The sequence below is a fragment of the Schistocerca americana genome, chromosome X (genome assembly GCF_021461395.2).
Source record: "Schistocerca americana isolate TAMUIC-IGC-003095 chromosome X, iqSchAmer2.1, whole genome shotgun sequence".
NCBI classification, from domain to species: domain Eukaryota; kingdom Metazoa; phylum Arthropoda; class Insecta; order Orthoptera; family Acrididae; genus Schistocerca; species Schistocerca americana.
This window is the reverse complement of record NC_060130.1, coordinates 299,552,921-299,580,124: the sequence shown is the minus strand read 5'-3', so window position 1 is coordinate 299,580,124 and position 27,204 is coordinate 299,552,921. Positions and strand designations below refer to the sequence as shown.

General features: G+C 44.8%; 1 protein-coding gene across 1 annotated transcript in view; it reads left to right on the top strand.

Annotated features, from left to right (window-relative positions):
- Nucleotides 1–27,204, top strand: part of LOC124555704 (intracellular coagulation inhibitor 3-like) — a 209,248-nt gene that overhangs the window by 96,070 nt on the left and 85,974 nt on the right. Inside the window, exon 3 of the mRNA XM_047129709.1 lies at nt 23,183–23,365. Within this exon, the coding sequence (XP_046985665.1) occupies nt 23,183–23,365 (183 nt within the window). The remainder of the gene's footprint in view (nt 1–23,182; nt 23,366–27,204) is intronic.

Sequence of the window (27,204 nt, the reverse complement as noted above, 5' to 3'; positions counted from 1 at the left end):
TAATACACTAAAAAATTGTACATAGTAACAGTCAATAATAAAGCGAGTTAATGAGTTTTTGCATTGACAGCAGTTAAAGACAAGAACTGGATGGACACAAACAAGAGAGTAAAATTGGTCTGGAGTGATTTTGGTACTCTGAACAGGGTTTTCAAAACTAGGATTCCTATATGTCTCAAACAGAAACCTTACTGTCAGTGTGTATTAGCAGTTTTGGCCTATGGTAGTGAGCTACAGACTTTTAATACGAAAATAAACCAAATAGTGGAAGTTACTAAACGAACAATGGAGAGATACATGTTAGGGCTCAGTTCATTTATGAGCCGAAACATTACGACCACCTGCTTAGTAGTGTCTTTGTCCACCTTTGGAACCCAAAACTGCAGCGACTGTACGTGCCATTGTTTCGACAAGTCCATGGTAGGTTTCCCAAAGTATGTGGCACCAGATGTATATGCACAAGTAACATAATTCCCGTAACTTACGTGTCGATGGTTTGTCGGCGCGGAGCTGGCTCGCTGTATTATACCAGAAGTGTTCCATCGGGTTTATATCAGGCGCATTTGGTGACCAAGACATCAGAGTGAGTTTACTGTCATGTTCTTCAAACATTATAGCGCGATTCTGGCCTTATAACACGGGCAGTTACCCTCCTGGTAGATGTCATCGCCACCGGGGAAGACATCCGCAGTGAAGGGAAGCAAGTTCTAGGTAGTAATTTTCACATAGTTCTCAGCTGTTATAGTGCTTTCAATTACTACCACAGGTTCCACTGAAGCCCAGAGGAATGTCCTCCATAGTACGGTGGTGCCCCTACTGGCTTGCGTCCGTAGCACGGTGGATGTTTCGATCAGTTGTTCGCTTGGATGATGGAGTATACAGCAACGACCATCGACCTGGTGTAACAAGAAACGTGGCTCATCCGACTAGATGACAAGAAGCATTGATCCATGGTCCTATCTAGATGATTATGTGCCCATTGCAGTCGTAACTAACGACGCCCTTTGGTCAACATGGGAACATGTAGGGATCGTCTTGTTGCAAAGCTCCATGTTCAACAACGTGCGCCTAGCGGTGTGCTCCGAAACATTTGTGCCTACACCAGCATTGTATTCTGTCGTCAGATCTGCCACAGATCGCCACCTACTCTATTTTACAGAGCGGGCAAGTCTCCGATCTGAACGTACTGTGACGAGGCTTGGACGTTCAACACCTTGTCGCATACTCATGGTTTCACCGTCCTACGACCACTTTCCATAAGATGTTCATGGCAGTAGCATGAAAACAGCCGACCAGCTTCGCCGTTTCCGAAATGATCGTGCTCGAGGGTCGGACCATAACCATTTGCTCTTAATCAAACTCGCTTATATCATTGGGTTTCCCCATTTGCGGCGCGTAGCGTTGCTATAATAGTCCCCCATTCGTCTCTCTTTCGCTTGTATACATCCCTTACCGTGTCACGTGTTTGTAAATCTACCAGGTGGCGTTCAGTCTCACGTTTTGACTCATCAGTGTAGATCAGATAGGCAAACAAATAGGTAAAGAACCTGTTGCCGTGCTGTAAGTAACTAGATCTGTAAAGAAAATCGATAGGATGTAGGCGGGACATGCAGCCGCGTGAATGGATGGTTAATGAAACAGGAATGTTGGATTAGAGACCAAGAGCGGAGCGAGTACGAGTGTAATGTTCGGATAACATACTTCACAAATCAAGAAGCCGCTGTTACATCAGTGCTAACGGGGTTCCTTTGTTCCCACGAGTGTAATGTTCGGATAACATACTTCACAAATCAAGAAGCCGCTGTTACATCAGTGCTAACGGGGTTCCTTTGTTCCCACGAGTGTAATGTTCGGATAACATACTTCACAAATCAAGAAGCCGCTGTTACATCAGTGCTAACGGGGTTCCTTTGTTCCCACGAGTGTAATGTTCGGATAACATACTTCACAAATCAAGAAGCCGCTGTTACATCAGTGCTAACGGGGTTCCTTTGTTCCCACGAGTGTAATGTTCGGATAACATACTTCACAAATCAAGAAGCCGCTGTTACATCAGTGCTAACGGGGTTCCTTTGTTCCCACGAGTGTAATGTTCGGATAACATACTTCACAAATCAAGAAGCCGCTGTTACATCAGTGCTAACGGGGTTCCTTTGTTCCCACGAGTGTAATGTTCGGATAACATACTTCACAAATCAAGAAGCCGCTGTTACATCAGTGCTAACGGGGTTCCTTTGTTCCCACGAGTGTAATGTTCGGATAACATACTTCACAAATCAAGAAGCCGCTGTTACATCAGTGCTAACGGGGTTCCTTTGTTCCCACGAGTGTAATGTTCGGATAACATACTTCACAAATCAAGAAGCCGCTGTTACATCAGTGCTAACGGGGTTCCTTTGTTCCCACGAGTGTAATGTTCGGATAACATACTTCACAAATCAAGAAGCCGCTGTTACATCAGTGCTAACGGGGTTCCTTTGTTCCCACGAGTGTAATGTTCGGATAACATACTTCACAAATCAAGAAGCCGCTGTTACATCAGTGCTAACGGGGTTCCTTTGTTCCCACGAGTGTAATGTTCGGATAACATACTTCACAAATCAAGAAGCCGCTGTTACATCAGTGCTAACGGGGTTCCTTTGTTCCCACGAGTGTAATGTTCGGATAACATACTTCACAAATCAAGAAGCCGCTGTTACATCAGTGCTAACGGGGTTCCTTTGTTCCCACGAGTGTAATGTTCGGATAACATACTTCACAAATCAAGAAGCCGCTGTTACATCAGTGCTAACGGGGTTCCTTTGTTCCCACGAGTGTAATGTTCGGATAACATACTTCACAAATCAAGAAGCCGCTGTTACATCAGTGCTAACGGGGTTCCTTTGTTCCCACGAGTGTAATGTTCGGATAACATACTTCACAAATCAAGAAGCCGCTGTTACATCAGTGCTAACGGGGTTCCTTTGTTCCCACGAGTGTAATGTTCGGATAACATACTTCACAAATCAAGAAGCCGCTGTTACATCAGTGCTAACGGGGTTCCTTTGTTCCCACAAGTGTAATGTTCGGATAACATACTTCACAAATCAAGAAGCCGCTGTTACATCAGTGCTAACGGGGTTCCTTTGTTCCCACGAGTGTAATGTTCGGATAACATACTTCACAAATCAAGAAGCCGCTGTTACATCAGTGCTAACGGGGTTCCTTTGTTCCCACGAGTGTAATGTTCGGATAACATACTTCACAAATCAAGAAGCCGCTGTTACATCAGTGCTAACGGGGTTCCTTTGTTCCCACGAGTGTAATGTTCGGATAACATACTTCACAAATCAAGAAGCCGCTGTTACATCAGTGCTAACGGGGTTCCTTTGTTCCCACGAGTGTAATGTTCGGATAACATACTTCACAAATCAAGAAGCCGCTGTTACATCAGTGCTAACGGGGTTCCTTTGTTCCCACGAGTGTAATGTTCGGATAACATACTTCACAAATCAAGAAGCCGCTGTTACATCAGTGCTAACGGGGTTCCTTTGTTCCCACGAGTGTAATGTTCGGATAACATACTTCACAAATCAAGAAGCCGCTGTTACATCAGTGCTAACGGGGTTCCTTTGTTCCCGCAGTAGTTTCGTGAGTACGACGAGTCTGAGAGCTGTGGCGCTGCGATCGCTTCATACTCTTCCACTCGTTCTCTCTTACTGAAGCACGTACGAATGTAAGGCTAATTGTGACTTATTGCTTGTACGGAAGACCAGTACACGAAGTTGCTGCTGTAAAGTAGCACTGACAAGGCGAAATGACCGATTGTCGGGATCAGATGCCCTTTAATGTTTTGTGAGACTGTGGAGGGTGTAAGATGAAAATTAATTGATGCAACGTACCGGGTGTTCAAAAAGTCAGTTTAAATTTGAAAACTGAGTAAATCACGGAATAATGTAGATAGCCGGCCGGAGTGGTCGAGCTGTTCTAGGCGCTACAGTCTGGAACCGCGCGACCACTACGGTCGCAGGTTAGAATCCTGCCTCGGGCATGGATGTGTGTGATGTCCTTAGGTTAGTTAGGTTTAAGTAGTTCTAAGTTCTAGGAGACTGATGACCACAGCAGTTAAGTCCCATAGTGCTCAGAGCCATTTGAACCATTTGAATAATGTAGATAGAGAAGTACAAATTGACACACATGCTTGGAATGACATGGGGTTTTATTAGAACCAAAAAAATACAAAAGTTCAAAAAATGTCCGACAGATGGCGCTCCATCTGAATCAGAATAGCAATAATTAGCATAACAAAGTAAGACAAAGCAAAGCTCAATATGTCCACCATCATTCGTCAACAATAACTGTAGTCGAGGAATAATGTTGTGAACAGCAATGTAAAGCATGTCCAGAGTTATGGTGAGGCATTCGCGTCGGATGTTGTCTTTCAGCATCCCTAGAGATGTCGGTCGATCACGATACACTTGCGACTTCAGTAACCCCAAAGCCAATAATCGCACGGACTGAGGTCCGGGGACCTGGGAGGCCAAGCATGACGAAAGTGGCGGCTGAGCACGCGATCATCACCAAACGACGCGCGCAAGAGATCTTTCACGCGTCTAGCAATATGGGGTGGAGCGCCATCCTGCATAAACATCGTACGTTCCAGCTGGTGTTTATAAGCCAGGCTGGGGATGATGCGATTCTGTAACATATCGGCTTACCTCTCACCCGTCACGGTAGCAGGTTTACTGTCCAGCGCCATCTGTCGGACATTTTGTGAACTTAGGTTTTTTTTTTTTTTTTTTTTTTTTGTTCCAATAAAATCCCATGTCATTCCAAGCATGTGTGTCAACTTTTACCTCTCTACATTATTCCGTGGTTTATAAAATTTTCAAATATATACTGACTTTTTGATCACCCTGTATATAAATACAACTGTATTCCATTAGAAGAGGAGCGATATTTTTAATAAGTTTGACGCTACAGTCCACGCTTCAGACACAAAATATACAAACTGCGTCAAATGCAAACAAAATGGTTGTATTCTCGTTTATTCCACCCCCATCATGAGAAAAACGTTCTGCGTGAAACAGCACAAAGAAACGTCACTGTTACATCCCTGCGACATAAAAAAGCGTGCTATATCTCTATTCATTTGGTCACGGAAACTTGCTTTCGTGGAGTAACAGCGAGTTATGTAGCTTATAATTCATTTCTGTTATTTATTTGAATAATTAATCACCTTTTAGAGATTGCATTCATCCACATGTCATGTTTTCTGGAACTGTCGTTACAGACTCGATAACGCACGAAAGTAAGAATATGTCAGTGTAATTGTTAGACATTCGCTGAATAGATATTAAATATTAAAATAAATTTACAACAGTGTTCGAAAAAATTTTATCTGTATAAAAGCATGTATAAACAAAACAATATTCATTACTAACTGATCAGTCGTTATATTGGTATATATATCTTGCTTGTGTCATGTAGGCAGGTAGGACATTCTGTAACAGTTAAACTTACACTTGAGAATGGCTAGAAAGCCGAAATCATGACTGTGTGAAATAAATGAATAACAGTTTACAGTTTAAGCGCGGGAATGCCGCGAGTCCGTGGTTGTATGGCTATACTAGCGAACTCGTGTACTCGCTGTCCTCTGTGAACGAGTTGAGTTCATTTGTACCCGACAACAGACTCAAGTGATATGTGGGCAACGGCGGAGGCTCACGAGTTGAGTCTACAGGCAGACAGAGACGGCGAGTTAAGAGATGGCGTCACAGGACTCGCTGGCGAGTTGAGTATACGGAGCTCAGCTCTAATCTCTGTGTTGGATCCCAAAAGATAAGAAAAGCCAGAAGCCTGTGCTGCTGATCACGACCAGCTACACCATTTACTTGCTCTGTCTTGCAATCTTCTCGTGTCACCAGGTCCACCCACACAGCGAAGAACCTTCCTTCAGAAGAGAGCCGAGCGTGGGAATGAAACGAATCATGCAGGCGTTCCTGCTGGAAGTGAAAGGGAAAGCGATGGCAGCGCGTACCTGCCGCGAGCGCTCGCTTAGAAAAAAGCGGCTTCTCGCTCGCAGCATCAGTAGACACGCTCCACAGAGAACTAGAACAGCAATTAGTGGAGCAGAGAACGACAGCTGGAAATGTCGTTTACTTTCCCTTTCAGTCTTAACCTTTTTAATAATTCCTGTTGTTTATCACTTCCCTGTTTTCACAAACGTCTAGGACAAATACATTTCGTAACCGCTTCCGTAGCCGAGTTCGCTAACGCACGCCTATGCGATGGCGGTCGACTTGGTAGTAAGAGGGTACGAATCCGGGTGATGGATGACATTTTCACTGACAGTATTTAGCCGGCAACGGGGAGGAGATACGGTAATGCAAAGTTGCTGATCACCAGCCTTTACACCAATGTTCTGGATTAAATTACAACTCTCACCGCAGTGTCTCATGAAGCGATGGTATGTGACATAGTTGATGGTGTCCGCAGCTCGTGGTCTAATGGCTAGCGTTGCTACCACTGGATCACGGGGTCCCGGGTTCGATTCCCGGCCGGGTTGGGGATTTCCTCTGCTTCAGGACTGGGTGTTTGTGTTGTCCTCATCATTCCATCATCATTCGTGAAAGTGGCTGGATCGCACTGTGTACAGAGTGAGAATGTGCACGGGCGTTGATGACCGCGCAGTTGAGCACCCCACAAACCAAACATCATCACCATAGTTGATGGTGATCAGTCCGTCGGATGGAGGCGTCAAGCTCTGAGACTCCGTTTGTGCTATTCGACAGAAGGTTGCTATGGTTCAAATGGCTCTGAGCACTATGGGACTTAACATCTATGGTCATCAGTCCCCTAGAACTTAGAACTACTTAAACCTAACTAAACCTAAGGACATCACACAACACCCAGTCATCACGAGGCAGAGAAAATCCTTGACCCCGCCGGGAATCGAACCCGGGAACCCGGGCGTGGGAAGTGAGAACGCTACCACACGACCACGAGCTGCGGACGAAGATTGCTATGTGCATGCTCTGCTTTCTCTCATCATCATCATCATCACACAACACATATGTAGTAAACTCTACAAATACACAAATGACACATCTCTCACATACCCACAAGGAAAGAGACCATTGTGTGCGGAGTGTGCCCTCTCCGACGGCAGCTGAAACCGTCCTATGGGATATCTCAACCAACAATGCCATACGACATTTCGTAATACTCTGATCACACTGAATTACTTCATATTTTTATAAAATTTGCTCTGTTTTGTAGCTGCATCATCCCGAAGTTAATTTTCCAGGGCCCCAATAAATTAACCATCCTCTTCATCAGGATCTAACCGACTGCCGTGACGCTCATTTCTTCTTTATTGATATTTTAGTTCCGCCCCAGAGGAAGGGCTTGCAGCTGACAAAACAGCTCTTTTAAGACCAAGTGATACATTTTTACACAGCTTTTTAATATAAAAAATGAGGCTACAATATTGGTGTTAAATACTGTGCTTACAGGGTATTCAGATAAGGTGTTTTTCTCTGTAACTTACAAACTAATAAGTGAAAGGAATATTTATCTACATAGACTGGATACACATAAGGAACGTTACTCCTACTTCAGAGTTACGAACGTTGTTTATTTTGGCCGGCCGGTGTGGCCGAGCGGTTCTAGGCACTTCAGTCTGGAGCCGCGCGACTGGTACGGTCGCAGGTTCGAATCCTGCCTCGGGCATGGATGTGTGTGATGTCCTTAGGTTAGTTAGGTTTAAGTAGTTCTAAGTTCTAGGGGACTGATGACCTCAGATGTTAAGTCCCATAGTGCTCAAAGCCATTTGAACCATTTTTTTTGTTTATTTATTTGTTTTCGGGTGAGATACAAGAAAGAGGAAGAGTATCGCTCCGTAACACTAACAGCCTTACACCTCCTCCGCAGGTCGTTTAGAACGCATGTTGAATCGCGCATTCGGGAATTTGAGCACTCATTTAAACACCTCATTTAAATGAATATTCCGCCTCCAGAACATCCGTAAGAACGCAACCCACCATGTACAGCATGCTGTATCCACCCCTAAAACTTTGAATGTTTTTAGGTCGCTACATGAAACTGATAGCAAATTTATTTACATTTAGTTGTATCTAGTTGGTTTAAATACATCAGCCGCATGACAGGAAAAAGTATTATCTTAATTCAAAACTTAGCTTGTTGCTGAAACTCTCTGGATAACAACTAAATAAACTAAGTTTATAAATCAGCAGAAAGAGAAACCTATCTTACCTTTACCTATTTCGTTTCACCGATTATTTTTTAATTTACAGAGAAAACCACGGCGGCAAGTAGAATGTGAGAGAAGCGATAGAGTACTTTAGTAATTGGTTGGTATGCAACATTGTAGGCTAAGGCAGGTAGAGCGATCATATGTCACGACGGATTTTATGGTTGGTAAGTGGTTGTTAGGTGAAGTTTAGGCGATTGAGGGTGATCAAGGGAAGTCCTTGGAATCTGGAACTTGGGAGTAATGGCGCGAAAGCGAAGCTAGATTGGAGATCAGAGACGAAGGTATGAGGTGCTGGGACTGGGCGTTCCTATTTACATACTTGGTTCGTAAGTGCCGTAGAGAGAAAATGATGTGTGGGAACTGGATGAGTTGGAATGGAATGCGAGTTGGAGAAGGTAGTCGGATGCCGGAGGCTAGGCAGAGTGTTTGTCTCTCCGAAATTTCAAGGGATTTGCAAAATTTTGAGAGGGCGGAGATCCAGACGACACTACTGGGACCGATATGTGCTTCTTAAATAGTAAGTGATCTGGCTAACTTTTTGTGGAATAATGAAAAGAGTGTAGCCTCCGCTTCATTGCATCCCCGGGTCAGAACTACAGAGTGGAAGGAGAAAGGACACCGCCCCAGCGCCATCACTTCCATTTGTAATTAAGATCTTAATTTTGGTTCTTTGGTAACTCTTCATTTCTAGCGGCTGACAGCAGGCTCCGTCAAGATTGCGTTCACTGACTATATCGCATTTGAACGTGCACATCCGAATTTCTACCACTCGTTTTGTTATAGAGCCACAGTAAGACGAAGCTTGAGATAGGACCTTCGTATCTTTAAATGAGAACTTTAGTCTTTTCGCAAGGTGTCAGCTATCGCTGACTTTTGCAAGTTTCCGGGCTTGATATGACGTTTATGTCCAGCAGATCACCAGAACACGGCGCCGATTGTCTGTCCTACATAATTTTCGCTTGTCTCGTGGCACATTTTGGACTAAACATTGGTATGATATTACGTCAGGCATTCTACTTTGCTAGAGGCTGTGCTGCAGAGAGTAAATAATGCCATTGAACTATTCTTTCTCTTTAGCTGAATTCCCTTGGGCATTCGTCCACCACTGTATGTAGACCTAATTTGTTACGATTTATACTGGTTTTTTCTTCCACACAGATCTCAGATTTCAAGTATTCTGTAGCCTTACTGCCAGAGATTACTTCTTTATTAGTTATGTCATAAAATAATTATGTATTTCCATGCACTTATACTGTACTTCCCTTCTACGAAAGCATATTAGTGAATGCCTCCTCACGTTCGGTCAAGGCAAACAACAAAAAGTTGAAACTTCCTGACAGATTAAAACTGTGTGACGGACACAGACTCGGACTCTGGACCTTTGCCTCTCACGGGCAGAAGCTCTAACACTTTTTTTCGTAACAGTTATTTATTGAGTATACTATATGTACAGTTAACTTACACCGAAATAAAATTAACGTGAGCATGACACATTTTCAATAATGAAAGTAGAATTAATTAGAAGGAACACAACATAAGTATTTGAATATCGTGCAAAAGAGAAAATACACTTTACTAAAATCCATCTGTCATTGTCAGACGCCTTCAGGCATGTGGAGACAAGAAGACAAGAAGGCGGCCACGACGCCTTCAAACCCGGCCGCCACTGAGATGCAATAGCGCAAAAGGAAGGAATGCAGCGCAAAAATAGGGACGAGAGAACAAAAACACTATGAGGTTAGCAGCTGCTGCCGCTGCTGCCCAACGCCAAGTCTTTCAAAGATAAGATTCACCATGCTGGCAAAGAGTTTCCGAAATTTAGGCAGCTGCGAACAGGACCACTAAACAAATGGTTCAAATGGCTCTGAGCACTATGGGACTTAACATCTGTGGTCATCAGTCCCCTAGAACTTAGAACTACTTAAACCTAACTAACCTAAGGACAGCACACACATCCATGCCCGAGGCAGGATTCGAACCTGCGACCGTAGCAGTCGCGCGGTTCCGGACTGAGCGCCTAGAACCGCTAGACCACCGCGGCCGGCGACCACTAAACCGTAGATATAAACTGGTGAAAAGCCAAATGGTCATCATCACACTCACCAACAAACCACTGTGCCATCCAAGCACGACCAATCCTCACAGCTTTACTTCCACCAGTACCTCATCCACTACCTTCTACTTGCCCGCGAAAGGCAAAAGTCCCGAGTTCCATTCTCGGTCTGGTACACAGTTTTAATCTGCCAGGAAGTTTCATATCATACCACACTTCGCTATAGAGGGAAAATTTCATTCTGTAAACAAAAAGTTACAAATATGGCCTAAGTAACATGGCGACGATGCTAGAAAAGTTTCGATAGGACCTGCAGCCCGTCAGCTGCCACCAGTGACTCGTCTGGAACTCGACACAGCTCCCTTTCGGGAATGGGATCGGCTAATGAGTTTGTGACGTCTCGTTGCTGAATGACTTGTGCCGTCACAATTCACTCTCTGTACACAATAATAATGTCGTGTGCGGGGGCCTCCCGTCGGGTAGACCGCTCGCCTGGTGCAAGTCTTTCCATTTGACGCCACTTCGGCGACTTGCGCGTCGATGGGGATGAAATGATGATGATTAGGACAACACAACACCCAGTCCCTGAACAAAGAAAATCTCCGACCCAACCGGGAATCGAACCCGGGCCCTTAGGATTGACAGTCTGTCGCGCTGACCACTTTTTCTTGGGCTTTGTTGAACAAACTAAAAGTACATACATATACACTATGCAAGAGTTCTTCTAGGTACCATTTAAACATATACAAATGACTGTTAGTTAAACAAGAAATATTAGAAAAACATTAAATACAACAAAATATAAATATTCTGTCTTCTTCCTTTTTTATTTGTTTTTGGTCGATGCATGAGAACGTGGATAAGGGTGTTGCATCATGTGAAAGGTAGGCATGGCACACCCCTAACTTTGAGGGGGGTCAAGGAAGACGCTGCGGAGATAACCGGCAAAAGTTGGTCGGTAAGATGGTTTGCGGGTGAGGGTGCTATACGCGGTCACAACTTTGTACCAGAAGTCAAGGACTGTAAGCGGACCACTCTGAAACAGGTAATCTAAAGCCTGTCCTCGAAATTAGGGTATGGTGCTTAGCAAGAGTGTAGTGAAATGTCTGGGGCAATAACAGGAAGTCCGGGGTTACCGTCGTTGGCGGGGCACGGAGGTAAAAGCCCACGATTCGTTGGATGAGGAGCCGTACGTTTCGTTTCAGGGGCCACGTAAGACGGTGCTCGTCGGTGTCTTCGAGCTGATAGTCAGGGCAGAGTGGGGAGGTGGCCAGTCCTATGCGATAAAATCGACGACTGGTCGGTAATTTGCCATAGACTAAAACATACCAGAGTGCAGACACAGACGACGGTAAGAAGGGTGCTTGCACACACCCCCATACCGTTCGCCAGTTAATGTCAGGATGCTGTGGCACCATGGGGTCGCAAGGGTTGGACAGCATAAACAGACGATAATAACCTTTTGTACGGGGGGACGGGTGACTGGAAGATCGACCCGAACGTAGCTGAGTTCTATGAAACAATTGGCGACGTGGTACAATAATGGAGAAATAGGTGCCACATTGATCGGTGGATCGGGAGAAGCTGGTCGGAGGATATCTAAGAGACTGCGTGTTAGGTGCAAAATGGTTCAAATGGCTCTGAGCACTATGAGACTTAACATCTGTGGTCATCAGTCCCATAGAACGTAGAACTACTTAAACCTAACTAACCTAAGGACATCACACACATCCATGCCCGAGGCAGGATTCGAACCTGCGTGTTAGGGACGGGACCGGCCCCTGCCAGTGCCGCAACATAGTATGGACAAAGAGTGCAGAAGATCGTGTCCGCACGTTGAGTCCGAGGCCACCTTTTGCAGGAGGCAGTGTTAGTGTTGTAGCGGACTTTGAAAAGTGCCCCTGCTGACACGAAATATCCAAAGGCTGATTGGATGCGGCGGCCAATGAGTAACGGCATTGGGAGGATCTGGGCGACGTGTACTAGTTTAGGGGCGACATACATGTTGACATAGGACACACGTTGGAGTTGGTTGAAGTTACGGTGCACTTGACCGCGGACATGGTGCCGAATCGACTGCAAAAGCCGCCGGTAAGCGAGGGCCACTGTGCGGTGTGTGGAGCTCGTAAATTCGATACGCAAGTAACGAAGGGTGGTACTGACTGGGAGCGGGGTCGGCACCATAGCCGGGAGGCCGAGCCCAATGAGCATCATAGTCGATTTACGGACATTAAGAATGCTACCAGAAAGACGTCCATACTGGTGGATCCACTTAATGGCGTCATTGAGTTCCGTGGAGGAGCAGGTGAGAAAGAGGAGGTCGTCCGCATAAGCCTTGCAGTGAAAGGTGTAGTCACGCAAAGTGAGACCCTGCAGTCTAGAGGTAAGACCAGTGATGAGGGGCTCAAGTGCAATGGCATATAGTAAAGCAGACATAGGGCATCCTTGACGCACAGAGCGGCGTATAGGAATCGGTCCTACAAGCCTCCCATTGACTTGTACCATCGGGACCGCGGGAAGTAGTAACCGGCGAATGGCATCGACAAAAAGTAATGGGAACCCCATACGTGTCGCCACCATGAGGAGGAATGGGTGGCGAACGCGATCAAAGGCACTCGTGAAATCGATGGATACCCGTGCGACAAACCGACGCCAGTACGATGAGGTCACGGCATTCTTGTAGGGCTGTTGGTAAGGTGGCCCCACAACCACGTGCAGTCTGCTCCGGTGAAAGGACCGTAGGTAAGACGGTGCGTATGCGTGCTGCTAAGAGGCGTGCATAGATTTTATAGTCTGCATTCAGTAGAGTAAGGGGCGATATGCAGAGACATGAGACCCTCCCTTCGGCTTAGACACAGGTAGAAGAATGCCAGTGACGAATTCAGGTGGAATTGGGAAGAACGGAGTAAAGAGTTCTTGAATCATTTCCGTCCAGCGAGGAAGCATTAACGTGGTGAACGCCCGGTAAAACTCCACTGGGAAACCATCTGGTCCTGGTGATTTGTTCTTGGCCCCTTTGTTGATCGCATCTACAACCTCTTCTGCGGTGATTGCAGACATCATGGACGTTGACTCCGCTACGGTGAGGCTCCGATCAGGGGACGGACGGAGATCATCAGGAATTGGCGTTGCCATCGGTTCATCATCATAAAATTGGCGATAATGTTCAGCAAAGGCAGACACCACTGTCGCCTGTGTTGTGTGGTGAACACCATCGGAGGTCGTGATGTTGGGGACGAAAAGTCGACGTCGACGACTATGGTCGGATGCGGCATGGATTGTGGATGGGGTTTCATCGTGGAGGAGGTCTTGTCGTCGGGAACGCACCACGACACCATGCAGTTGTGCACGTTGGAGAGAGAGGAGACGAGCTTTAGTACTCTGTCGTTCCCTATAGGTGTCAGGTGATGGAGGGAGCGCATCGAGCTCACGGAGGACGGCGTAGTGAAAATTTATGAGACGAGCTTTAGTACGTTGTCGTTCCCTATGGGTGTCAGGTGATGGAGGGAGCGCATTGAGCTCACGGAGGACGGCGTAGTGAAAATTTATGAGACGAGCTTTAGTACGCTGTCGTTCCCTATGGGTGTCAGGTGATGGAGGGAGCGCATTGAGCTCACGGAGGACGGCGTAGTGAAAATTTATGAGACGAGCTTTAGTACGCTGTCGTTCCCTATGGGTGTCAGTTGATGGAGGGAGCGCATCGAGCTCACGGAGGACGGCGTAGTGAAAATTTATGAGACGAGCTTTAGTACGCTGTCGTTCCCTATGGGTGTCAGGTGATGGAGGGAGCGCATTGAGCTCACGGAGGACGGCGTAGTGAAAATTTATGAGACGAGCTTTAGTACGTTGTCGTTCCCTATGGGTGTCAGGTGATGGAGGGAGCGCATTGAGCTCACGGAGGACGGCGTAGTGAAAATTTATGGTGTTACCAGGTTGTAAACAAAAATTTGTGTATGGAATAGAAGGTATCCACCAGAAGAAATGATTTTAGATTAGATTTCAAACATTCTTTGTTACCTGTCACACATTTTATGCTACTGGACAAATGATCAAAACCTTGTTGGTGCATATTGATCTTAATCCTGAGTTGCCGACAGCTCTAACAACGGGTAATGAAGGTCTGTTTTCCTAGCGTTGTACCTATTGACACCTCTGTTCTTCTAAAATTATGATGGGTGATTTATAATGAATTTCAGTAATGAATATACAGTATATATTGTAAAGGTGCAGTTAAAATGCCTTGAAGCATCTACGAGATGACTGTGGTTGAACACCATATATCATTCTTATTGGTCGCTTCTATGCAACCAATATTTTTTTTCTAAGTAATGAATTATTCCAGAAAAGTATTCTATGAGACAATCTTATTTGTAAATATGCACACTACGTTAGGAGGCTGATTCGCTTGTTTCCAGTGATTAGCAAGAAAACAAAGAGCGTAAGCAGCTGAACTTAATACACTTCCTTCAGTTAAAGTTTTCATAAGTTGGTACACTCAAAAATTTGGAGCATTCTACGCTGTTTACTGATTTCTCTTTATATTCTGCATTTGTTGGTATGACTACTTGTAGTACAGAACTGAATATGTTTTCTCAAAATCTAGGAAAAGTCTATTTTCAGAGAACCACTTGATAATTCTTTGAAAAAAAAATCATTAACAATTTTTGTTGCTTTCCCTCCAATAGAATTTATTATAACATTAGCATCTCCTGCAAATATGTTATAGCTACACTTCGTCGGCAGCGTGTATGCTGACAAGAAACACAGAGGAGCCGCTGACAGTGCAAAAAGGGTCACTACTCCTAACCAATCCTCGAACACGCGTAGCTATACAGGTTGGTCCATTGATAGTGACCAGGCCAAGTATCTCACGAAATAAGCATCAAACGAAAAAAACTACAAAGAACGAAACTCGTTTAGCGTGAAGGGGGAAACCAGATGGCGCTATGGTTGGCTCGCTAGATGTCGCTGCCATAGGTCAAACGGATATCAACTGCGTTTTTTTTAAAAATAGGATCCCCCATTTTTATTACATATTCGTGTAGTACGTAAAGAAATTTGAATGTTTTAGTTGGACCACTTTTTTCGCTTTGTGATAGATGGCACTGTAATAGTCACAAACGTATAAGTACGTGGTATCACGTAACATTCCGCCAGTGCGGACGATATTTGCTTCGTGATACATTACCCGTGTTAAAATGGACCGTTTACCAATTGCGGAAAAGGTCGATATCGTGTTGATGAATGGCTATTGTGATCAAAATGCCCAACGGGCGTGTGCTATGTATGCTGCTCGGTATCCTGGATGACATCATCCAAGTGTCCGGACCGTTCGCCGGATAGTTACGTTATTTAAGGAAACAGGAAGTGTTCAGCCACATGTGAAACGTCAACCACGACCTGCAACACATGATGGAGCCCAAGTAGGTGTTTTAGCTGCTGTCGCGGCTAATCCGCACGTCAGTAGCAGACAAACTGCGCTAGAATCGGGAATCTCAAAAACGTCGGTGTTGAGAGTGTTACATCAACATCGATTGCACCCGTACCATATTTCTATGCACCAGGAATTGCATGGCGACGACTTTGAACGTCGTGTACAGTTCTACCACTGGGCACAAGAGAAATTACGGGACGATAACAGATTTTTTGCCCGCGTTCTATTTAACGACGAAGCGTCATTCACCAACAGCGGTAACGTAAACCGGCATAATATACACTATTGGGCAACGGAAAATACACGATGGCTGCGAAAAGTGGAACATCAGAGACCTTGGCGGGTTAATGTATGGTGCGGCATTATGGGAGGAAGGATTATTGGACCCCATTTTATCGATGGCAATCTAAATGGTGCAATGTACGCTGATTTCCTACGTAATGTTCTACCGATGTTACTACAAGATGTTTCACTGCATGACAGAATGGCGATGTACTTCCAACATTATGGATGTCCGGCACATAGCTCGCGTGCGGTTGAACCGGTATTGAATAGCATATTTCATGACAGGTGGATTGGTCGTCGAAGCACCATACCATGGCCCGCACATTCATCGGATCTGACGTCCCCGGATTTCTTTCTGTGGGGATAGTTAAAGGATATTTGCTATCGTGATCCACCGAAAACGCCTGACAACACGCGTCAGCGCATTGTCAATGCATGTGTGAACATTACGGAAGGCGAACTACTCGCTATTGAGAGGAATGTCGTTACATGTATTGCCAAATGCATTAAGGTTGACGGACATCATTTTGAGCATTTATTGCATTAATGTGGTATTTACCGGTAATCATGCTGTAACAGCATGGCCGGCCGGAGTGGCCGCGCGGTTAAAGGCGCTTCAGTCTGGAACCGCACGACCGCTACGGTCGCAGGTTCGAATCCTGCCTCGGGCATGGATGTGTGTGATGTCCTTAGGTTAGTTAGGTTTAAGTAGTTCTAAGTTCTAGGGGACTTATGACCACAGCAGTTGAGTCCCATAGTGCTCAGAGCCATTTGAACCATTTTGTAACAGCATGTGTTCTCAGAAAAGATAAGTTCACAGAGGACATGTATCACATTGGAACAACCGAGATGAATGTTCAAACGTACCTTCGTTCTGCATTTTAATTTAAAAATCCTACCTGTTACCAACTGTTCGTCTAAAATTGTGAGCCATATGTTTGTGGCTATTACAGCACCACCTATCACAAAGCGAAAAAGTGGTCCAACTAAAACATTCATATTTCTTTACGTACTACACGAATATGTAATAAAAAATGGGGTTCCTATTTAAAAAAACGCAGTTGATATCCGTTTGACCTATGGCAGCGCCATGTAGCGGGCCAACCATAGCGCCATTTGGTTTGCCCCTTCAAGCTAGACAAGTTTCGTTCTTTGTAGTTTTTTTTCGTCTGACGCTTATTTCATTAGATTTGGCTCGGTCACGATCAATGGACCACCCAGTATACACAATTACATAAACTACGGCTCTGTTTCCAAAACGCACACGTTTATTCAGTTACGCACTGATGCTCAAAGAGATCGTTGTGCAGTATTCCTATCCTGTGACTCTCTTGCTCTGAGGCTACGTCTAGGTGGCTCTTCTATTCGGAGTGTGCACTGCCGAGGCGGTGTCGTGCGTCATCGAAGAGCGGCGGATCCTTCTTCTTACAGGTGACCTGCGATCATCAGGAGTAGCGATTGCGACTGAAACTGGAACTGCAACTCTCACAGGAACAAAGCTCGAACACACTATGTGTGTTAAGCCTCTAAGCACAACTCATATCCTGCTGTGCTGTGATAGTAAGCGCCACACTCTTTGTCCCGCGTGATACGTGTCGTGAAACACAGTACCGCTGTGCTAACGACCTCTGACGTAGTCCGCTAGAAATTGCTCGCTTCGCCTGGTGAGCTGGCAGCACTGTGTAGCTTGCGTGCTTTGAGGGAAGTCTGGCTTGCAGGCGTTACGGCTCATGGTCACTACAAAAAGCACAAATCCTGCTTGATGATGGATGTTAACGCAGTGCGGACAGATCCAGAGTTTACTCGTGTTTCACGCGACAGCTGTTTCGGGCGGATCACGAAATAACTCGTGTTTACAACATGCAGCCTCTAGACTTCATCTAGTTAGGTGTTCACACCCATAGCCAACGTAGCAATGGTGACTTTCTTAGCGTACCGTTTGCTTATTTAACACTGTGAGTGTATTTTGATATTTCAGAAAGTTACTGTTATACCGGACCAAAGGTAGCCCCTGAGGGCCGGCAACTCATATTACACCACAGAGGACGAGGTTGCTTATTCCAAGGTGTACCAAAAGCACCATGGTAAACACCGGCTATTTACATACAAGATAATGGAAACAGACATTCCGAGCACTACTACCTGCAGGGGGATCTCGAGCTACGGCCTGCAGGAAGTATCACTACGCCAAAACCTAATTGGCTGGCAACAGCTATTTAGGTGCTAGAACTAGCCCAGAAGTTCAGTTCACTCTGGACGCCGATCTCGTGCACTTCGACCGCTGAAGATTACGTCTTCATCTCTGAATTAGACTCTCACTAGTGTGTGTGTGTATGTGTGTGTGCGTGTGTGTGTTACCACGAACCTTTGTGGAAATTTAGAAGTGAACTTTTGTTTGCCTCAGTTATGAGACTTTTACTAGTATCGTTGTTGTTACCTTTCTTTTGTTGTTCAGTCATCAACCTTGTGAACTTACATAAATAAAAGTCGTGTTTGAGAAAAATTGCGAATTGTCAGTCACAACAGTTACCATTTCCGTCCTGAAGCTACTCCTCCTTTTAGTGATGGCCCTATTCAGAAAACGGAAGTAAATGAACGAATTAGAAATATTTTCGGAGGTTTTTGCTAACGAGTACTGAAATGTTCCTAATGAGAATGAAGATCTGGATGACTGTGTGAAGAAATATACTTATGATTCGGGGGAGGATTCCAGTGACAGTGACATAATTAGACTTGTAAAGAATCTTAAGTGGCAGTGTTTTCAAGTGATTCTGACAATGACACTGAAGTGACTGTTCTTGTGAATGATTCACCCTGTCATATTTATAACAGCGATTGATGTGAAATTGACTTTCAGTCACACATAGAACCGTTTCATTGTCATCCTGGAGTCATTAAGTTTCCAACGCAGTATGACTCTGAAGCTTCTGTGATTATCCTGACCTTTGGGTATGACTTGTTTGAACTGTTTTGCAAGGAGTCGTGCACCTAGCCTATAGCACTCAAGTAGTCTTCGGTTACAGAAAGAGGCATGAAGAAATTCCTTAACGTAATTCTTGTTATGGGACAAACGAAAAACGGTAAACAAGAAAGATTATTGGTCAACAGACCCTCTACTAGCTACACAAATATTTTCACAGACTATGAGTCGCAATAGATCTGAACAGATTTGGAAATTCTGGCACTTTAATGACAACACGAAACTGAACAATAGCTCTGGCAGACCCTTCAAAGTTCAACCTGTGTCGGATTGTTTCCTCAATAAATTCAGGACATTTTAAAAATCCAAAGCAACAGTTTTCATTGGAAGAAAGGATTATTCCACGGAGAGGCACCTGAGGTTACGAACGTACAACTCTGCAAAGATTAAAAACTATGGGTTACTTGTTAGGATGCTGTGCGAGAGTGACACAGACTATATTTGTAACATGGAGGATGACACTGCTGAAGGGACGAAATTGGAAGAAGTCTCAGTTCTTAACCATGTTCTTGGTGGGCACCATATCTACCTGGATAATTATTACACGTAACAGTATCGTAAATGTAGAGTTGTTACTGAAAAACAAAAACAAAGTCTGTGGTACTATTAGGGTGAACATAAGTTTACCGGATATCCTGAAAGCCAAAGAATGAAGAGATGTGACGTAGTTTTCTGTAGATAAGGTGGCATTCGTCTCCTCGTATCCAAAGACAAGCGGGATGTCAGAATGATATCGACAGTTCATAGGACTTCTCTTGGAAATACTGAAAAGAAAAACTGGACAGCATATACTGATGCCTGTTTGCATAAAACAACAAAATGCCCGCATGAAAGGAGGTGACCATGCGGATATCTTTATTACTCTCCTACTGTCAGTAAATCGACGAAATTAACAAAAAAGTCGTCCTTCACCTAATAAAACGTGGACTTTTCAATTTATTTAGAATTTAAAATGCCTTGAATGCCGAGAAAAAATAAAGTATAAGCCGTTTCTTCAGTTGGTGGCGAAAAATTGGATTACCGACGATGATAACGAAGGCTCTCCGAAACCAGAGAGATATATGCCCAATCCATCCCCTATTGAAACAGGGAAAGCACCACGTAGTGATCCACATTGGAGGAGTGTCGGGTGACATGAAGCAACGTAAACCTGTGTCCATTTCAGAATACTGAAAAAATAAATTACCTACGAGACTCGGTAGAGTTGGTGCAGCCCGCATAAAAAGAAGTGAAACAAAGTTTATTTGCAAAAATTTCTACGGTTCCTATTCACAGAAAGAAATGTTTTACGCAGTATTACACATTAAAAAAGTACTAGGAAAGTTGGTTTATATGCAAGCTACAAGATTAATGCAATATATGAAGCAGTAGCTGTAAATGATAAGATCTCCGCAATAAATCAAGTCAAAGGGCTTAGTGATAATATTTGAAAACTGTCTGTGTCTCAGCGCAGTGCTGTGTGTATAGTCACGACAGTAAATATCATACCAAAGGAGCACATCAGCAAATGGCAACCGCAGAAACAAGTAAATTATTTGTTTGTATGATATAATGGATTTATTGTTGTGAACACTAACAGGTGTTATTTTTACATGTAGCTTAAAGTTACATCAGTATTATAGTTTATAAAAATTGGTACTTTTTGTGCATGCATTAAAAATTGTTGTTTCATAATGTAGAGAAACGATATATGTTCAAAACACTGAAAGAGTGAAACAGAAACGACGAAAAATTTATGATATGTAAATCTGTTTGTGGTTACATGGGAAAACAAAAGAGCTAGCCAAAAACATGTCGTTTTGTATAGTCAGACGAAATATGATTGGAGGACCTGCAAGACAATTACATTGTGTTGGCTGCATACAAATCAGGCAATACCCGTCCACATCGGCACGTTTCATCAGAAATGTCTGGTTCTTAATATGCTAAGTGAAATGTCGTTTACATATAAAAAGAATAGCAGTGGACCCAAAACTGAACCTTAGGTGATTTCTTTTGTAATTTGTTCCTAGTTAATAAAATTTTCTTTCCTTCCAACGTTGTTCAGCATCACTCTTTGCATTCCGTTTGTTAAGTATGATACAAACCAGTTGTTTGTACAGCCATAGATTCCATAAAATCTAAGTTTTCCATGTTTTTATGCTCACATCTTGGATACTGCACCGCGCAACAAAATGAAAGTGCCACTTTTCGAGACTCCGTAATTGTCTCTTATTCGAACGCGCAAGTGTGAAACTTGGCTCAAAGATTCCTATACCATTGTTCTGTAATGATGTAAAACCGTGGCACCCTGCATCATCACCCTAGGAATTGGCGACGCTTCAGACGGCAAGGTGCCGACACATGCAAAGAAAAGGCGACAGCTCAGAAGTTCGTGTTAGCTATAAGGTGGGTTAATGACGTCACAGTGACATCAAATTTCACTACAACTCTGTCCAACGCGGCCATGCACGCGTCACACGATGGGAAGGTCATCGCACCCCCTCTTACCCGTATTTCACCCCATCTTTTGACGCCTCCGCGATGGAGCCCAAAATCACGATACCCAGCGCTGAAATCAGGCGGTTTTCTTATGGGTGGTCGTGGAAAACATTTCAGACACACCGCCACGTAAAATCGACAAGAAAAAGCCTCAGAGGGTGTCATAAAGGAAGTCTATGAAATCATCCCTTCACTTGAGGTGCTGATTCCCACACATTTCGCCGTCAAAAACGGCAGTTTGCAATGCGATGAACAAGAGGACGACGTTCTTGACAACGTTCGATATTGCTGCCATCTCTGGGCATTTCTACCCTCTAAGGTCATCGTAGAGCTGCAACCCCGTTGAACATGATGTAACCAATTTGGATTTTTACTCCGACATCAGAATGGAATCACTTGAGACTGTTGAAAATCATCCGGCGAAACCTGAAAGTGAGCCGAAGCAGAAATACGTTTTTATGCTTTTCCATCCCTCCCTTTTCGCGCCCTACTATTGTGTGATTACTGGGGAGGGTGGGAGTGGGGGATGGGGGGGGGGGGGGGGTGAAACATTAATATGTGCGTGAATAAAACGGCAAATGGTACCTGTCAGAAAGTTCGACACCAATTCAGCCATGCGGCTGCTCTAATGCCTCAAAGCTAGTAAACACCACCTGATGGGTGTTGAATGGGTTGTCTAACCTTCAGGTGCGAGAGCTGCGTGGCTGGCACTAAGGATGTTGTAGAATTGGGGGGATCTTTGCTGTTTTTTCACGCACATCTTAATGTTGCACCTCCCCCTCACCCCACAACCCCGCCCCAGTAATCACACTATAGTAGGGCGCGAAAAAGGAGGGATGAAAACGCACAAAAGTATATTTCTGCTTCGGATCTCGTTTAGATTTCGCCGAAAAGTTTTCAACAGTCTTTAGTGCTTCCATCCTGTATATCAAAGTAAAAATTGCAGTCCCACTATACTCGAAATGGATCATATCAAGTTCAATGGGATTACAGCCTCACGATGTCTTTAGAGTAGGGTTGAAACGCCTACTGGGTGGTGACAGTGTCTAACATTGAAAAGAACGTCGTCCTCTCGCTCATCGCACTGCGAACTGTCGCTTTTGGCGGCGAAATGTGTGGGAATCAACGTCCCAAGCCAAGGTATGGTTTCATTGACGCCCTTTACGCCACCCGCTAAGGATTTTTCGTGTCAGTTCTCAGCGGCGGTGCATCTGAAATGTTCTCGTCGGCCACTCATAAGAAAACCACCTGATTTCAACGATGGATGTCGTGGTTCTGGGCTGCATCGTAGAGGCGTCAAAAGATGGGGGAAATGTGGGTAAGAGAGGGTGCGACGACTTTTCCATCATGCTACACGTGCATGGCAGCGTTGAGCAGAATTGTAGTGAAATTTGGTGTAAATGTAACGTCATTTATCCGTCTTGCAGCTAACACGAGCTTCTGAGATGTCGCCCTTTCTTTTCATGTGTCGATTCCTTGCCGTTTGAAGCGTCGCCAGTCTCGAGTGTGACGGCGTAGGGTGCCATGCTTTTACATCATTGCAGAGAAAGGTTGTAGACAAGTCAAGTTGCAAACTTACGCGTCGGAATAGGAGACAATTAGGGAGTTTCGATAGAAGTGATCCTTTCATTTTTGCGCAGTGTAATTATGAAAGCGAACAGTCCAGAGACTTAGAAGAACGTGTTTTGGCAGGCACTGTCGCCGGGGCGGGACAACTTGGTCCTGGCGCCGTTCGGCGTGGCGAGCGCGGCTGGGATCCTGCTGGAGGCAGCTAGTGGAGACACGGCGCGGGAACTGCACCACGCCCTTGGCATCGCGCAGGCAGAGCGCCAGGCTCTACGCGACGGTTTCAAGGCCTATTTCGACACTTTCGAGGTGGGTATTGTCATTACTTGCACCCTACCTGCTCAAATTTCAAAATGATTTTAGGACCCCTCAGGTCGAGATCTCGCTGCACTGACAGCCCACACGTGCAAGATATTCATAAAGTTTTAATTATCACTTTTGCCATCCTGAAATCCCCGCGCCACAAGATCGTAGAACGCCGCCGAAGCAGCCAATGAAAAATGATCCAGTCCACTGACAAAGGGCGGTAATTGGTAATTGGTTTTCTGTCTTTGAAACGGTTGCTGATTTGATGCAAGTAACGGCAAAAATGCACCATCGTACGATACAGTAGTTAGGTGGAAAAGACGCTTCCAGTTTGATCAGAAAAGTCTGACGAAAAACGAAGCTGCAGACGCTCTCTCTGTAAAGAAAAGGAAGGAAGATCAATGTTTCATGTCCCGTCGACAACGATGTCATTAGAGACGGAACACAAGCTCGGATTAGGGATACTCGATGAAGGAAATCGGCCGTGCCCTTTTAAAGGAACCATCCCAATATTTGCCTTAAATGACTTAGGAAAAACACGGTAAACTTAAATTAGGATGGCCAGACACGGATTTTAAACATCGTGCTCCAGAATGTGAGTCTCTGTAAAGAAGCAAGAATCATAAGAGACTCTGGTGCTCGAAGACCGGCGTATCTCAATTGAGGCGACAGGGGGAAAAGTGGTGGTCACTAATGGATCAGATTTCAACATCTTGCACGACATGTTTAACACGACAAAGTTCATCACCCACTGGGTTCCACTGCTGCTCACACCAGTTCAAAAAGCCGACCGAACAGAAACACCATCGGAAATTTTGCAGCTCTGTCAGGCCAGTCCAGATGACTTCCTTAGCCATCTAATCTCCATCGACGAGTTTTGGGGGTATCACGATGATCCCGAGACGAAGGAGCAAAACGAATAGTGAAACATGAGGATTCAGCACCGTAGACCCAATCATCATCATGTTTTTAGGACTGTCATGGTGTGGTGCTGACAGATTATACTCATAAGGGGCAAACCGTTATAGGGCTACAGTAGCACACCGCCAAAATCTCGTGGCAAGGATACGGGAGACGGTCCAGAGAAGGCTTTAGAGGAAACTCTCCAAAGCTGTTTTTTGCTCCACGACAACGCCCAGCTCATTCTCCACACGACATAGTCACACATGCTGATCCTTTGACCCATAAAAGTTTTGCTGCACCCCTCTAATTTTTCCTCGGCTGAAGAAACCATTGCATGGGAGCTATTTATAGAATTACGACAAGGTGAATTTTGAGCTTGAACTTTTCCAGAAAATCCCAAATGCAGGCTTCTACAGACAGCGTTCCTACCAACATTGGGAAAAATGTACTGTACTGAGGGATCTATATGTAGAGAAACACTAACACCATCATAAAATGTCATGGTTACATCTTAGTTTTTTCTATGTGATAATTAAAATTTTATCACTATTTCTTGTATACACTGCCGTCTTGTATGTTCCATTTACATATAGGGTGTTTTATGAAAAGTAGTAAATACAGGGTGGAACACAGAAAACGCATGGTTTCAAATGTATAGTACATTGTAAACACAATATTTGTTGTTGTTATCATCACTCTGAAGACTCGTTTGGTGTAGCTCTCCATGCTACTCTCCCTTGCCCAATTCTTTTCATATCAGCCTAACTACTACATGCTAAATTAGTCTGGACCTGCTTATTGTATTCAAGACCTGGTCTCTTTCTGCAGTTTATATCCACTTACCACCACACTTTCCGCATTACCAAATCAACTGTTCCTTGACACCTAAGGGCCTATGCTCTAACCCGATCCTATCGTCTAGTGGAACGATACCATACAACTACTTTCTCCTCAGTTCTATTCAGAACCTACTCATTAGTTATTTGATTCACTCATATAATCTTCAGCACTCTTCTATAGCACATTTCACACTCTTCTGTTCCTTTGTTGGATGTTCTGTTTATCGTCCATGTGTCACACACCAGCCGAAAATAATTCCTAATACTTAAATTTATATTAGGTTTTAATACACACTGATGAGCGCAAACATTATGACCACTGCCCACAGCGAGATTGATGTCGCCTGGTTGCGTTGTGGGTACGTGTCGCGGTAAGGGTAGTATCTAAGTGGACCAAAGACGAATGGGAAATCATTCTAGCGAGTGAGGAAATCCACTTAAATGACTGACAAAGAGGAGATTCTTACGACCCAGTGCCTGGAAACAGCGAAGATGGTCAGTTGTTCGCATGCTAATTTCTTAAGCTCCTATGGAAGACAGTAAAATCATGAGTAGGCGACAATGTGTTAGCCATCCACACCTCATAACAGAACGTGGAGGTCAAAGGCCTGCGATATGTGGCAGTCTATTGGTGAACTGACACATCTCGTGTTATATTGTCACAGTGTATTTAATTTATTCTGAGCGACTTCGATTGGGGCTAGTTGATGTACGCCCACGTTTATAGAAGCAATATTCAGTGACTGCAGAGATTAGAATATCAATTAACATCTTACTTCTCTCTATCCATACACTAGTAGTTGCATATAAAACTTTCTGAAGATTTCGTGAATGGAGAACCCCAGACCAAGACACTGCCTGAGAATCTTGTTTTCCGCAGTAAAGCGAAGTCCCGTTCAGCACTCAGGAGCAACCATCCTCTGCGGCTTAACGGCCAGGTATCAGGGAGTCCAGTGCGGCCGAGCGTATAAGCCACCGCATTGTCCGAGTCTTGCGCGCAGCCCGCGGTGAAACTCAGAAGGTCAGCGTACCGTATTTCGCAATAGATGAGGTCCAGGAAGCCTCCTACAAAACCCGATAACGTAGTGGCAGAACACTTCAGTTCAGCCGACTCATTGAGCTTAGCAAACCAGTGCAGCCAGGCGTATCTGTTTGAGACAAGAAGTTTACTTTCTGGTTGGAACGTCCTTCCCAGAAACGAGCGGTGTGAAGTGGAAAGCACCTTGCAGAACTGTAAGAGACAACATGGGACAGCCCAGCCAGTTCGTTGAAAAGTTGAACGAGACTCCTTACTGGTTAGTAGTTATAATTTAGCAGAGTGGAGGAGCCGAGCCCTACTTCCAGAAACTCTAAAACGTGGAGCCAACCGATTGGCTAGATAGACAACTCGATAGGAGAGGGAGAACGTCAACAAGACTTGTTCAGACCAAGTCCTTCCATAGGTTAACATTGCAAACTCGGAAATTGTTGGTTTATTTATGGCCATGCCATTCGGCAGAGTTTTGTAAAATCGTCTGATTGGCACAACGAAGGCGCACAGACGCAGGACGGAGAGCTAATCTGGAGAACAAACAGAATTCACTTCTTCTTCAGAGCTCGAACAGGATACCCTTCTTCTCTGGTCGCTGAACAGATCTAACTTTTTCTCCGGGCACCGAACAGAATACTTATCTCCACCCAGAGCCGACGAGGGCTGGCTTTCTCTCTGCCACCGACACTCAGCAGCAGATCATGACTTCCGCTCCGCTACGAGCACAGTTTTGTAAGACGACGTGAGTTTAGGCAAACGAACGCGAAGACTCGGAAGTGTTCGACGTAGGGCTCCGTAGTATCGTACAGCATCAGCAATATAAGCATCTCGATAGGAACGAACTGTTGATTAGAAGGAGACCAGTTGAGGGCCTGCAAACAAGCTGTCTGCGAGCTAGACACACTGGACCTACACCTGGAGCTACGGTCTGCGCTGCTGTTTGGTATGACAGCAGGAGGAAATTTGTGCGTCTGTCTGGTGATTCGACCTGTTGTGCTACCATTCATGGACAGCATTCCTGGGGGTGTTTTCCAACACGATAATCGACATGTTGCCTTGGCCTGCTCCAT